Consider the following 15,539-nt stretch of genomic DNA (forward strand, 5'->3'; position numbering starts at 1 on the left):
ACTCACAAACAATTGTGCAACACAACTTATAGGTGTCTCCCGTTACAACACGACATGACTCACAAGCATCCCCCATTACGACACAACACGACTCACAGGTAGCCCCCATTACAAAACTCACAGGTGTCCCCCGTTACAGAACTCACAGGTTACCCCCGTTACATCACGGTCACAGGTCGCCCCCCCCCCCCCCCCCCCCGTTACATCATAATCAATCACTGTAATGTCTCATCTCCTCTGTGGACAATCCCTCTTCATGTGGCCCGGCTGACCACACCAAAAATAAACTCTGGAACTAGGTCTATCAAGAGGACACTTCGCCTTGCGTTGTCCCAGCTGTCTACAGTGATAACACACCAAAATAGTCCTAGAGGACCCTGAAGAAGCACCAACAATAGGAGTAGTACCTACCGTTCGTTGCTCCTGGGAAGACAATGAAGCACCTATGTGCCTCTTCCTGTCTTGGCTCCCGGAAGAAGTACCCACACTCGTACCTCGTTCCTGAAAACCCATAATACCACTCATTTCCTGCCAATCCTTGGCTTCTGCTTCTGCCATTAGTGCTCTCGTAATCGCCTCAGAATAATTCTTTAATCCCAAAAGTGTCACCCCTGGCCTAATAAAAGGATTTAGGCCATACACAAACCGCCATGTCTTATCTTCTTCGTTCCCTAACACATCTGTAGCGAAACGTGAAAGAGAAGTGAAGTTATTCTCATACTCTATCACTGACATATCACCTTGTTCAAGTCTGTCAAACTGCATCCTCAATTCCCGTCTCTTAGTTTGCGGGAAATACTTATCAAATAAAAGACTCTTGAATGCGTCCCAACTCATACTGTCAATGTCATGTGCGCTAGTCATGGTCTTCCACCATACTACCGCGTTGCTAACAAATTTATACGTGGCTAAGGTGATCTTCAACCGATTATCGGGCACAATTATTGCCCTGAAATGCTTTTCAACTTTATCTAACCAATTGTTCGCTACCAACGGATCTGGACCTCCCTCAAATGCTACTTTTATGAGTTTGTTAAACTGAAGCAGGTACCTAAGGTTCCACTCTATCTCCATCTCCGGTGGCTGAATAGCCGATCATGGTAACACTTGACGAGCTGTGGTACTCGCTAAATTCTGAAAGGCTGAGGCTGCAGCCTTTGCTAATAAGACATCGTCCTCCGATACTTGTGGATCATCATCCACCTCTCTAACTCGGCCTTGTCCCATTGAAACCCTGTCTGGTTGGGATAGCAGTTCACTTGTTCGCTCCCCAACTTCATTCGGATCCATCACTTCACGTAGTCTTCAAACACGGTTCTACAAAGGCAACTAAACGATCAAAACAAAGATACATAAAGTAGTTTAATCCACGAGCTATGGTGCTCACACTATTCGTTCGATAAGAATTAAAACATTCAGAAATTTAGAAGTGATCAAGCCCCTCACTTACGTGGGTCAAAACCTTCTACAACTCAACATACAACACTGTCTTGAACACTCAAACCCGTCAACAATGAAACCAACAAGTCATGCATACATCCACTCCTTAGTGGATGAACGACTACAACATAAATCTAAGCGTGCAACTATGTTCCAAAATAAGATCATATCTAGCATGCTCATTTAAAATTTGTTACATCCTATACTATATGCTTTACATAACTCATGCTCAATTACTTGTAATAAGAACTTGTATAACATGTTTTTTTAATAATAATAAACACTTAACAATTAAATACGTAGTTAACTAAGCATGTTTTCATCAATGGTTAACAATTTAGCAATTAAGCACGTACAAATCAAGCATATATTTGGCAACTTAATCATATAATCAGCTACACATAAACATTTAGCAAATAAGCATGCTTTCACATTTACTAAACATGTTAACATCTAAGTACATAAGCACACAACGATAAGTCATGCTTTCGAACTTAACAAACAACAATAACATAGGCATGCAATCACGTCAAACTCAATTCTAACTCCTCTAGGTCAACCCTATCCGTCGTCCTTAGGTTTTCGAACCTAAAGCTCTGGTACCAATTTTATAACGACCCAAACCCGTGGGTCCGGACCATTAACTAGGTCCCTACCTGAACCCGAGGTCAACAAGGGTACAATGGTCATTTCCTATGCTCACCGGTAGTCCTCAATTCATTCAAAGGTCCAAGGTATACTCCAAATTATAGCTCAGGTGGAAAAGTCAAGGTATAGGTCAATGGGAAGGTCAATCGGGTCAATGAGAAAGTTAGCCAGCTGAAGACCCTTCATCAGCCGGTTGAAAATGCATGGTCGGCCGGCTGAAAGTGGAGTTCAGTCGGCTAATCAACAGGGTCGGCCGACTAAAACGATCACCAAAATTGTCAACTCTCGGGACTTCTCTAAAATGTACTATCGGCTGGCTGGTGATGAAGTGTTAGCCAACTGATGATGGAGTTTCGGTCTACCGATGGTGAGGTTCGGTCGGCCGAAACAAGGCTTCTTAACTACACAACTCACTGGAATAGTCTCGAGATGTTTGTCAGTCGGCTGACATGCCTTGTCAGCCGGCTGGTTAGCCCTGGAATGCTGCTAAGTGCAGCTTGAAGGTCCAAAAACTCTAGGCTCTTTGTGAGCCAACCCAATGAACAACTTGTCCCAACCTCACAACAACAATAATATATATCACGAGTCACATCATCAATGAAATTAATCAAATAACCGATAGTCATCTCACCCATCCCAATATACCAACATGATTATTACATGCTTCCATGGACATACACAAAATACATCAAATTGATATCTAAAATACGGATACATAGTCAAATTATAACAATCAAATGATTACATAGAATTGTTTAAGCTTCCCAAAATATACATCTTAATACAACATAATACAATGAAAAATTTTTCCAACCCCGTCCATGTTCGTGGAAGATCAACACCCACCAGCTCAACCCTGTGACCTGAAAATTTGTAGAGGAGTGAGCACAATGGCTCAGTAGAGATTGCCTAAGTGGCACCTCCTCAAACAAAGTAAGTAATCCAATGTTTTACACATAATGAATAGGTACAAGGAGTGGGGTCATGTAAGGGATATATTTCACATAGGACACTTAAAAGTTTCAAGCAATCCTCCTCACTATAACATACAGTGCAATGCATAAAATGCCAATGTAACCGTGCATCACACCATACCCTTGATTGTTCAATCATCCCATCCATACCATCATGTATTTACACTTCACTTCCCCACTATCACACATCTACACATCTCATCTACACCCTCGCCTATTTTATACTATCAATACCCTCGTGCCATGCATATGGAGTATTTTAATTCCAATCATTCAATTATCAACATGCCTTTATTATGCAATAAACAATTTCATGGCTACAATAAACAACTTTAGCATGCTTCGGCACACACCAAAACAACCATACTAGGAGTAACATATACAATCCACCACGTAGTCACTTTTTAGCATATCATTAGAAATTCATATACAAAATAAACATTTAATTCCATTAAACCCATCAATTAGGCAAAACTCAAGCATGAACCAAAACCCTAGAATTTTCATTATTCAATTAACATCAAATTGACATGCCAAATGAGGGGAAAAACATTTAATTAGCTACTAAATCCAAGGAAATTGACAATTAGATAACTCTACCTCAACTTGATGTCGAAAACCCCAAAGTTTCCAAATCCAAGCCCAAATTTTTGAAATTCCAAGGTACACCAAAAGGGGTTTGGCTCAGATCAAATCGTAGATCTAGTCGAGCTCTTCAATTTGCCACAGACGGCATCAAAAATCTCTCAAGGGTTTGAGAGAAATCAAGATTTATAGCTTGTGGGATAAAAAGAAAAAGAAAGGAGAATGAGGGAGAGAGATTTTGTAGAGAGAGAGGAAAGAGGAAAAGTGAGGCTAAAATTGGCCTCTTGCCCTCTTTTAATAAAAATTAGTGGGTCCCACCCTTTTTTTATAAAAAAAATATATATATTTTCCCCATTTTATCCTCTACCACAAATATATATATATATATATATGCACATATTAAATCACAACCACATAAAACACATTAAACAAAATAAATGAAATGCAGTTGGGCCCAAACAAAACCCCTGTATGCGACAATTTCGGTAACGGGTCCTACACGAGATTTTCCGATCCAATAAACAGAAAAATGCCGAAATGACAACCCTTACTTTTCCAAGAGTCCTGAACTCAATGGAATGCCCCAACCAACACTTAGACACAACCGGCACATCCCACGGTGTCTGGCACGTAAAATTGTAAAAGACAAAAATGCCCTCACAAAATCGAAAAATTCCAGAAATGGAAAAAAAAAATATCAGAAACATCACAGAAACCATTGTCCTTGTTTTTTAAAGTGAAAAAAACTCAAAATTTGAACAAAATCTCTTACTCAATTTAAGCCATTTGAAAGAGAGAAAAATTTTACGCTGGACAAATTTAATGTTTTTACATACTTGTGTTTGAAAAAATGAATCAATCATTGCTAAGACCAAATCGAAATCGAAATCGAAATCCAATCTGAAGAAGAGTGGTGGAGGACACAATAGGAATATCAGGTTTGGAATAATTGACAACTAAGGAAAATGAAAGATGCAGATAAAGATACACAGATGGGAGCAAAGAGAGGAAAAAATTAGATCTATTTGGTTTAACCCTAAAAAATAGGTATAACCCTTGTTTTGTATTTTTTTAAGCTTAAAAGAGGTGTCAACCTCTTATTGGGACATATTAGTGTACATGACACAATTTGTCATGATGGAGGAGGACCCAAGTATTGTCCTTAAATAGAATAACAATATTTTCATATATTAGAGCAACCGGTCACATGAATACACAAGCAATAAATTTTTATTTTTTTTCAAACATAATTACAGAAATTAAATTTGAAATTTCAAATCCAAGCTTAAGGCATCTACTGCTCCTTCAAGATAGTTGAAACCACTATGAGGTTCAATCAATAAAATTAAATGGCAAAACTATTTATGAGAGTCAACTAAGACAATAAAACAACCCGCGACTTGAAATTTTGTATACACATAAATACACATATGCAATAAATAATTAAAAATATTAAATTTCAAATTTCAAATCCAAGCTTGAGGTGTCTAACCAAAGTCACATAATCTTTCTCGACAGATGTCGCTCTTATGCTTCGAGTGTGTTCCGTTCTCACGTTTCGTACAAGCTCTTGTTTAAATTCTCACTGCATGTGACTTAATTTTGCCACTCTTTCACTCCCGCTTTATGTGACTTAATGTCTAACTACTCCTTTAATACCGTTGAAACCACTCCAATGTTCAATCAATAAAATTAAACAAAACTATTTACTAAGACGAATTTAACAATATGTACGATCACGGGAGTCAGCTTAGGCTCCTGGGGGGGTTGGGGTTGTTTTCCAAGCTTGCCCAATTTATATAGGGATATAATTTACAAAATATTTCTTTGTGCCCTGTTGAAATTTATTTTTCTTCCCAAAACACCACGAGACTTGAAATTTTTTATACACATAAATACACATATGCAATAAATAATTTTTTTAAAAAACATAATTAAAGAAATTAAATTTGGAATATCAAATCCAAGATTCAAGATAATTGAAACCGCTCCAAGGTTCAATTAATAAAATTAAATGGCAAAACTATTTATGAAAGTCAACTAAAATAAATGTAACAATATGTATGATTAGGGATGGAGCCAGATTAGGCCGAGGCCCAAGCTCACCCACTAAATTTTACATAAGGCTATAATTTAAAAAACATATTACTTTGTGCCTTGTTGAAATTTATTTTTCTCTCCAAAACACCACCGGACTTGAAACTCTTTATTCAAATGAGTATATAATTTGTAAATTATTATTGTGTTTCCCTGAAATTAAATCCTAACTCCGTTCTGATGTATGACCACCTTGAACCCATGTATTTATCTCTGTTCAAATTAAATAAAATATAATTTTAAGAAATTGTATTCTAAATTTAAAGACATATATATATATATAGCAATTATATAGTGAGTGTTAAAGTTCAAAACAGTACTGAATTAGAATTCCCAAAAACTCCATAATTTCATGAACGAAGATCAATTAGAATTCTAAGTTCGTTGTTTGTGCTGGGTACTTAGCAGGAAGTTTCTCAAGTTCTGAACATGTTACCAGAAATTTCATTAGAATTTCACCGAATTCTAGAAATGTCACCAAAAACTTCATTAAAACGTTGTCCGAATTTCACTAAACTAGGTCATTTCACTCACTATATTTGGTGTCGACTCATGTTTTTGAATTTATGGTGTATAAGGCTCACTCTTAGCCCTTTTATAGGTCCCTTTGTTAATGGATGATTAAATGTGAGTAGATTAATCATACAAGCCCACACGTTTTTTTTTTTTTTTTTTTTTTGGCCCCTTATATTTGACACATGAGATCCATTAGTTCAAAAAAAAAAATAAGATAGCGACCAAATGGAACTCCACTTTCCTTCTACCAAGTATGCAACTTGATTATTTGTTTAAATTTTAAGAGATTTTATAAAAAGAAATATATATATATATATATACACATGTGTGTGTGTGTATATTTGAAAATGCGAGTGGATTAATCATTCAAGCCCACAAGTTTTTAATGTAAACTTCACGGTATTTTTTTTGCCCCTTATATTTGACACATCAGATTCATTAGTTTTTTTTAAAAAAAGAGCAATGATACTTGCATCGATTTGTTGCACTGAATTACTTAACGAAATGTTTCTCATTAGTTATTTATGCATAATATATGTAAGTGGAGGGCCTCACTCCTTTATTTATGTATAAATAGACCAATTAAAAGAAATAGGTCTGATAATTCACTACAACAAATGGGATAAATAAAGGAGTGGGTCTTCCACTTACATGTATTTTGCATCAATAACCAATCAGAAAGATTCGGTTAGGTAATTCACTGCAACAAATCGGTGCAAGTATCATTACTCAAAAAAAGAGATGAGACCAAATGGAACTCCACTTTCGTTCTACCAATTATGCAACTTGATTATTTGTTTAAATTTTAAGAGATTTTATAAAAAGAAATATATATATATATATATATATATATATTTGACACATGAGATCCCATTAGTTCAAAAAAAAAAAAAAAAAAATGAGACCAAATGGAACTCCACTTTCCTTCTACCAATTATGCAACTTGATTATTTGTTTAAATTTTAAGAGATTTTATAAAAAGAAATATATATATTTGAAAATGTGAGTGGATTTATAAGCATACACGCCCACAAGTTTTTAGTGTAAACTCCAAGGTTTTTTTTTTTCCCTTATATTTGACACATGAGATCCATTAGTTCCAAAAAAAAAAAAAAAAAGAGAGATGAGATCAAATGGAACTCCACTTTCCTTCTACCAATTATGCAACTTGATTATTTGTTTGAATTTTAAGAGATTGTGTGTGTATATTGAGGAGGCCCCGGATGACATGGGCCAGATCCGACTCGCAAACATAGCATTCAGTCCGTACAGCTGGGCCAGCCCATAGAAGGACACTGCCATATGGGCCGAACGAGAGTAAGCCCATCAAAGGTGACCAAGGCTTACGAAGGAATAGGCCCAGATCCAGCAATTAGTAAATATCTTGTAAATATCTTGTAAATATCTATAAATAGGAGATGGAATGAAATGAAGGGGGATCTTTTTGGGTTGAGGTGTAAGAATTCTAGAGAGAGAAAGAGGAGAAGGAATTTCTTGCATCTTCAATTGGCGCCGTCTGTGGGAAAGGCATGGAAGTTTGGTTGATCAATGAGGAATATCGAATGGATTCAAACCAATTCGGTTGATCGAGACTCGATCTTTGGGATTTGAATCCAGAGCTGAGCGATTGTGACCTGCTCTGGAGGAATTACAATTCTTGAAGCTTTGGAGTGACTTCAGATCTACGAGTTGTTCGATTGTGGCAGGATCTGACGGATTTAGAGTTCAGACAATTCAGATCTCGTGAACAGTGAGCATAATCCGGAAAATTAGAAGCCAGATCTAAAAATTCCTACTCACGAAGCTCAGATCTACTCGCGAACTTGAGATTAATGCCTTTACTCCGTTCGGGAATAATGATAGGTGAAAGCTCCAATCCGATGGAGGCTGTCCAGCAAACAAAGCTTGAAGAGTTGATGAACTTGATTGAAGCTCTCAAAAAAGAAAATGCAGAATTGAAAGCTGGACTGCAGCATCGGCAGATACCTGCGGTTTCGCATCCACTTCCGGTCGGAGAAGGAGGTGTTCAATCTAATATCGCGCATCAAGGCGATCAGGACGAGAACAATCAGTCAGCTCACCACCGTGATGAAAGGATGATGGACAATTTACCGCCAAATGTTCGTCGAGTTGAAGATCACGAAGGATCGACTCACGTTGATCCGCAGCGGGAAAGGTTTGACCGAGAGGAAGTGATGGAGGTTGATCGCCGTCGAGTAGCGTCGCCTTGGCAAAGAGAGTTCATAGAGGAACGGTCGTTCGATCCGTCTTACCGGCCCTCCATGGTTACTGTCACTCATCGAGGGCAGAACCGTAACTCACAGAGCTACCGCTGGACTCCAGAGAGAGAATGAAGCTCTCCGATCCGCAGCTCGGACGGTGGATTCACCATTCACCGACGAGATCTTGAATGCGCCGCATCCAAGGAAGTTTGCTATGCCAGTCTTTATTCTGTTTGACGGAACGACCGATCCGATCGATCATGTGTATCATATCCAGTTGAAAATGGCCCTGAATACGGAAAACGACTCTTTAATGTGCAAATGTTTCCCTACAAGCCTGGCCGGACCGGCGCTCAACTGGTTCCAAAACTTGCCTAGGAGCTCCATTGGTAGTTTCAGGGACCTGTGCGATCGGTTCATAAGCCAGTACTATGGGAACAAACGCCCGCCGAAGGACATCTCGAGCCTATTCACGATGCGGCAGCACAAGGATGAACGTCTCCAGGCCTTTCTTACCAGGTTTAATCTCACTAAGAGTATGGTGATCGAATGCCACCCTTCTACGGCAGTTCAAGCCTTCAAGTTAGCCATGACACGCGGAACTCCATTTCACACCAGTTTGGTAGTGAACACACCGACTACTATGGATGAACTCAATGAGAGAGCCGATGGCTTTGTGCGCCTAGAAGAAAAGGAGGCAGCTAATGCTCGGACAACGTCGCTTGTGTCGACCGAGGAAAAGTCCAAGGCCAAGATCAGGCAGAAGCAGGCTCAGCCGCAACGTCAGACCACTTGGAAGGCCGAAAAAAGGTCCAGGGAGGAAGAGTTGATTACTCCGCTGAAGGTCACTCTGGCGAGGCTGTATTAGGAGAACAAAGACAAGTTTCATCCACCATTGCCAATTAGGCAACCCCTCGAACAGAGGGATCAAACTAAACATTGTGCTTTTCATTCTGATTTCGGTCATCAGATTAACGAATGCAGGAACCTGAGGAGGCAAGTGGAGATGTTGATAGCTAGAGGGGAGTTTGCGAGTTATGTTCAAGGTTCGGCGATGGAGCAGAATCGACCGGTGGAACAAATAAAAAGGAGCCATAAACAAAGCTCCCACAATTCGCAACCAGTTCGTATAATCAATGCTATCCATGGTCGACCCGAGCCTAGTGAAGAGTCAGATGAGCTGCTCCGGGTGCGCCTGCGGCAGGCGTAGATGAAGAAAAGGGTCGGCAATCTGACTACTCTACACCAGCAGAGCCCGTCAATGCAGATAAAGTTCGACTGGACAGACCTGCAGCGTGTTCAACTGCCTCATGACGACCCGTTGGTAGTCAGTTTGACAGTGGCAGATTGCTTGGTGCGCAGAGTTCTGATCGATCCTGGGAGCAGTGCGAATGTCATGCCGAGGGACACATTTGACAGGCTCGACATTAAACCAGAGAGGCTCAAGCCCACCGGAAATCCCTTACTAGGGTTCGATGGGAAGAGGGTGGAACCCGTCGGGATGGTGGAAGTGGAAGTTCAAGCTGCAGAACGAGCTCTTATGGAAACTTTTGTGGTTGTGGAAATTCACCCCTCGTATAATCTCCTGATGGGAAGAGGATGGATTCACAGAGTCCGAGGTGTACCCTCAACTCTGCATCAGGTCATGAGGTGCCTCGGGCCCGATGGAGATAAAGTAATAGACATTCGGGGGGATCAGGTCGCAGCCAAAGAGTGTTATTCCGTCACACTGAAGCATGCTGGGAAAGGAAAGGCGCCCGTCCGTTCGACAAGCCCCAGATAGCAATTACAGGAACCTCCGCTCGAGCAGAATAGGGTGGAGGAGTCAGCCGACTTGACCGAGGAGCCCCTTCTGGATGTGCAGATCGATCAGTCCAGGCCAGAACGAACTACAAGAGTAGGTATAAGACTGACCAGAGAAGAGCAGCAAGAGCTAGTGGATTTCTTGTCCCACAATGTCGACGTATTTGCATGGAGTCACCTAGACATGCCTGGAATTAGTCCTTCCGTATCCTGTCATTCCCTGAATGTCAATCCTAATTTCAAACCAGTGAAACAGAAGCAGCGAAGATTTGCTCCAGAACGTAATCAGATCATAGCGGAAGAAGTCGATAGGCTGCTTGATGCGGGATTTATCAGAGAAGTGCACTACCCTGAGTGGTTGTCCAACGTCGTTGTGGTGCAGAAGAAAAATGGGAAATGGCGAGTATGCATTGATTTCACCAATTTGAACAAAGCCTGTCCGAAGGACAGCTTCCCGTTGCCTAAGATTGATCAAATGGTGGATGCCACCACTGGGTATGAGCGTTTAACCTTTCTGGACGCATATTCAGGTTATAATCAGATTCCTATGGACCCCGCAGATGAAGAAAAAACTTCTTTTGTCACCGAGCGAGGAACATACTGCTACAAAGTTATGCCTTTCGGGCTAAAGAATGCGGGAGCAACTTATCAACGACTTGTTAGCAAAGTTTTTAAGAATCAAATGGGTAAGATTGTCGAAGCCTATATTGATGATATGGTGGTAAAGAGTAGGAAAAAGGATGATCATCTGAAGCATCTGCAAGAGGTATTTGATGTACTAAAGTGATATGGGATGAGGCTCAATCCGACCAAGTGCTCGTTCGGTGTGAGTTCCGGGCAGTTTCTGGGACACGTGGTCAACCGCAGGGGCATCGAAGTTAGCCCCGCTCAAGCAGAGGCTTTGATTAAGAATGCCGAGCCAAAGACGATCAGAGAGGTGCAAGCCCTAACAGGACGAATAGCTGCATTAAGTCGATTTATTTCAAAATTGTCAGACCACTGCAAACCATTCTTTGACACGATTCGGAGCCATGGAAGGCAGGTCTGGGGGGATGAGCAACGACAGGCATTGACTCATTTGAAGCAATATATGCAGAATCCACCAGTCCTGTCAGCCCCAGAACCGGAAGAAAAGTTATTTCTATATCTTGGAGTATCTGGTGTCGCGACGAGTGCCGTTCTGATTCGTTGCAAGGAAGGGGTGCAATACCCGGTATTTTATGTAAGCAAAACACTGATGGAGGCAGAAAAAAGATACTCAAAGGCCGAACGGGTGGTACTTGCACTTGTAAATGCAAAAAAGAAAGTTGAGGCATTATTTCGAATCCCACCCCATAGCTGTTCTAACAACTTTCCCAATCAGAACACTCATGCACAAGCCAGAGCTCTCGGGCAGAATGACAAAGTGGGCCATAGAGTTGAGTTCATTTGACATAACGTATGAGCCGAGAACAGCTGTTAAAGGGCAAGCGGTAGCCGATTTCCAACTAGAATGTGATGCCGAAGATACGGAAGAGGACCTTAGAAGCGGCTCTTGGAAACTTTTTGTGGATGGCTCCTCTAACCAGATGGGGGCTGGGATTGGGATCAAACTGCAAACCCCAGAGGGTACTTCCTTGAGCCAAGCACTCAGACTTGAGTTCCGAGCCACCAATAATGAAGCGGAATACGAGGCGTTGCTAAATGGATTAAAGTTGGCCAGAGAGCTACAGATCAAAAGTTTGACAGTGTATAGTGACTCGCAGCTGATTGTTCGGCAGGTAAATGGTGAGTACGCAACCAAGGATGACACGATGGGGGCATATCGTTCTGCCGTTCTGCGTAGAGCCAAGGACTTTGCAAAGATTGAATTCATACAGTTGCCGAGGGAACAGAATGCAGATGCAGACCGTTTAGCATGCAGTGCTTCGAGTTGCGGTGAAACATTGGCGAGGGTGATTCCAGTAGGAATAGTGACCCAGCCATCCATTTTCGAAGAACCGATGGACTCTGACCCTTGGCAAGTCAACGTCATACCGTATGAACCGAGTTGGATTGACCCAATCATTACCTATATTCGAGATGGCGTTTTGCCTATGCAAAGGGATGAAGCTAGGAAACTCAAAAAGAATGCTGCCAAATACGCCATCGTGCGGAACCAGCTGTACAGAAGGTCCTATTCTGGCCCGTACTTGAAATGTGTCACCCCCGCGGAGTCGCAGCAGGTATTGCGAGCTATTCATGAGGGTGTGTGTGGCAATCATTCTGGGGGAAGATCGTTAGCGCATAAAGCAATGACACAAGGGTATTTCTGGCCAAACATGTCAAGAGATGCGGAGGAGTTCTCTCGAAGGTGCGATAAGTGCCAACGATATGGACCATTGATCCACCAACCACCTGAGGAATTGCACGTAATGGCCTCGCCGTGGCCTTTCGCGCAATGGGGGATGGATGTGGTCGGTCCTCTGCCAACTGCAAGAGCTCAGAACAAGTATGTGTTACTGGCCACGGATTACTTCACTAAATGGGTGGAGGCAGAACCGTATCCTAGCGTGACTCAGACTCAGGTGAGACGATTTATTTGGAACAACATTATCTACCGTTTCGGTGTTCCCAGATCGATAGTCATGGACAATGGCGCAAACCTCGACAGCAGGCAAGTAAGAAAGCTGCTGGAGGAGTATGGAATCAACCAGAAGTTGGCTGCAGTAAGTCATCCTCAGGCCAACGGACAAGCAGAAATCACAAACAGAACCATTTTCGCCTGCATTAAGAAGAGGCTGGAAGATCATAAGGGGAAGTGGTTGGATGAACTCCCGAACGTTCTATGGGCTTACAGAACCACCCCAAGGCGGCCGACTGGGGAGAGCCCGTTCGCAATGGCGTATGGTACCGAAGCAGTTATACCGGTTGAGCATTTAGTCCCCACTATCAGAAGCTTAGCATGGAGTCGGGATCAGAACGACAAGATGTTAAGATTGAACCTCGACATGATAGACGAAAGGAGAGACGCAGCGGCTATAAGGCTAGCATCGTATCAGCAAGTGCTGGCGAATAGTCACAACAAGAGAGTAAAACACAGGGATTTTGCCCCTGGCGATCTGGTTCTGAAAAGAAAGGTGGGGATGGTCAAAAAAATGATGCCACCCTGGGAAGGCCCATACAGAATTGCAGAAGTCATTGGCAAGGGGGCATATACGTTGGAAACCATGGCGGGAAGGATGGTCAGCAAGCCCTGGAACGCCATGTCTCTGAAGAGGTACTACCAATAAAAGCTAAGTTCTGGCTTTAATTGGATGTTATTTGTTGTCAATCAAATACGTATGAATGAGCAAGTTACTGGAATTTACAAAAAGAATTTTCTTTTCCAACGGTCTACTATAAAAACTTAAAGCCAAGTGGCAAGTGGCATTCTAGCCGAGCGCCAGGCACTTAAGCAAGATAAGTGGCAGCTGGCACTATAAGCCGAACGCCAGACACTTGCTAAAAATTTAAAGCCAAGTGGCAAGTGGCATTCTAGCCGAGCGCTAGGCACTTAAGCAAGATAAGTGGCAGCTGGCACTATAAGCCGAACGCCAGACACTTGCTAAAAATTTAAAGCCAAGTGGCAAGTGGCATTCTAGCCGAGCGCCAGGCACTTAAGCAAGATAAGTGGCAGCTGGCACTATAAGCCGAACGCCAGACACTTGCTAAAAATTTAAAGCCAAGTGGCAAGTGGCATTCTAGCCGAGCGCCAGGCACTTAAGCAAGATAAGTGGCAGCTGGCACTATAAGCCGAACGCCAGACACTTGCTAAAAATTTAAAGCCAAGTGGCAAGTGGCATTCTAGCCGAGCGCCAGGCACTTAAGCAAGATAAGTGGCAGCTGGCACTATAAGCCGAACGCCAGACACTTGCTAAAAATTTAAAGCCAAGTGGCAAGTGGCATTCTAGCCGAGCGCCAGGCACTTGAGCAAGATAAGTGGCAGCTGGCACTATAAGCCGAACGCCAGACACTTGCTAAAAGCTTAAAGCCAAGTGGCAAGTGGCATCCTAACCGAGCGCCAGGCACTTGCCGTAAACAAACACACGGCAAAGCTAATATAAAAGAAAAAGAGAGGAAAGATATGTATGTACTGAAGATAAGTTGAATAGAGCACAACACATAGGGAAAAAGAGTTCTGTCATTTCATTAATATTGAACATTGAGTTTACAAAAGAGAGATGTCCATCATTACAAGAAGATATGAAATAGAAGGATTCGAAGGAGCCCTAGCTAGACGCCTCATTACCAACAGCATCCTGGTCGTGCCGACTCGCCTCCTCGGCCCCATCAGCCGCCTCACCTTCATGAGGTGGGGAATCAAGGTGAATGACTGAATCGTTCGGCTGGGGTTCAGCGTCAGCAGTGGCTATAGAAGGAACCACGGTTGACGATTGGGGAGCGGTCAGTGGCAGAGCGGTAGGAGGAGCTGTGATGATCCTTGAGGATGCGATGTCCTGGCACTCATCGAATATACGCTCCGCTTCGGTAGGTTCTGGGTCGACATAGACCCCCAGAGGTTCGATCCCCAGATCCTTGTCTACCTCATCCGGAGTGGAGCTGGTCTGTCCCTCATCCGGAACCCGGTCGGCGAAACCTTCCCGGAATCCTTGAGCATACCTAAGAGCACCGACCCTTGAGAACCGGGCGTGAAGGGCCAGCATCCCACCACCCACTCTGCTGATCGCGTCGATCAGAGCGGTACGCTCGTCCAGAGCTCTTCTTTCAAAGGCCATCCGAGCAGATTGTTCATCAGCTAGAAGGCGTTGGAGTTCTGCCTTCTCTTCTCTAATTGATTCCCGCTCGGTCTGCCAGACGCTCTTCTCAAGCTGGAGGGCGTCCTTCTCATCCTGAAGGGAATCATTCTCCTTCTTCAGGGCATCTCTCTCTTGCTCGGTTTTGTCAAGCCGAACCAGCACCTCGGTATTCTTCATGGCAAGGAGGTCGTTTTCTTTATTAGCCACCTCCAGGCTGTCAGAATACTTACGGGCCCTGGCGTTCCCCATCTCCACCTGCTTCTGCATGGCCATCATCCCGAACAATGTCTGCATAGGTGCACATTAAAAACGGTTAAACCAATAGTCAGAACGGGCGAAGGCAAGACCAAGTAATATGAGAGAATTCATGAGTTAGAAAATAAAAGTCACCTCCATAGCAGATTGGGGAAAGCGACTGAACACGTCCTTCTGGGAAAGGCCCTTTGCCGCCTCAAGGTCCTTCGGAGTCCACATGCTCCTGTAGTAGGCCATAGCGG

General features: G+C 42.7%; 1 protein-coding gene across 1 annotated transcript; it reads right to left on the reverse strand.

Annotated features, from left to right (window-relative positions):
• Window positions 1–228: 228 nt before the first annotated feature.
• LOC132270119 (uncharacterized) lies at window positions 229–1,074 on the reverse strand. The gene has a single exon (XM_059771324.1). The coding sequence runs from the start codon at window positions 1,072–1,074 to the stop codon at window positions 229–231; it is 846 nt and encodes a 281-aa protein (XP_059627307.1).
• Between the last annotated feature and the right edge of the window lie 14,465 nt (window positions 1,075–15,539).

This window comes from Cornus florida, unplaced genomic scaffold (assembly GCF_030987335.1).
Source record: "Cornus florida cultivar Cherokee Brave unplaced genomic scaffold, ASM3098733v1 CherokeeBrave_3.0.0_Hap2_Chr08, whole genome shotgun sequence".
NCBI lineage: Eukaryota > Viridiplantae > Streptophyta > Magnoliopsida > Cornales > Cornaceae > Cornus > Cornus florida.

Coding starts and splice junctions, on each gene's coding strand:
- LOC132270119 (XM_059771324.1), bottom strand. CDS start 1,074: ATGGAGATAGAGTGGAACCTTAGGTACCTGCTTCAGTTTAACAAACTC.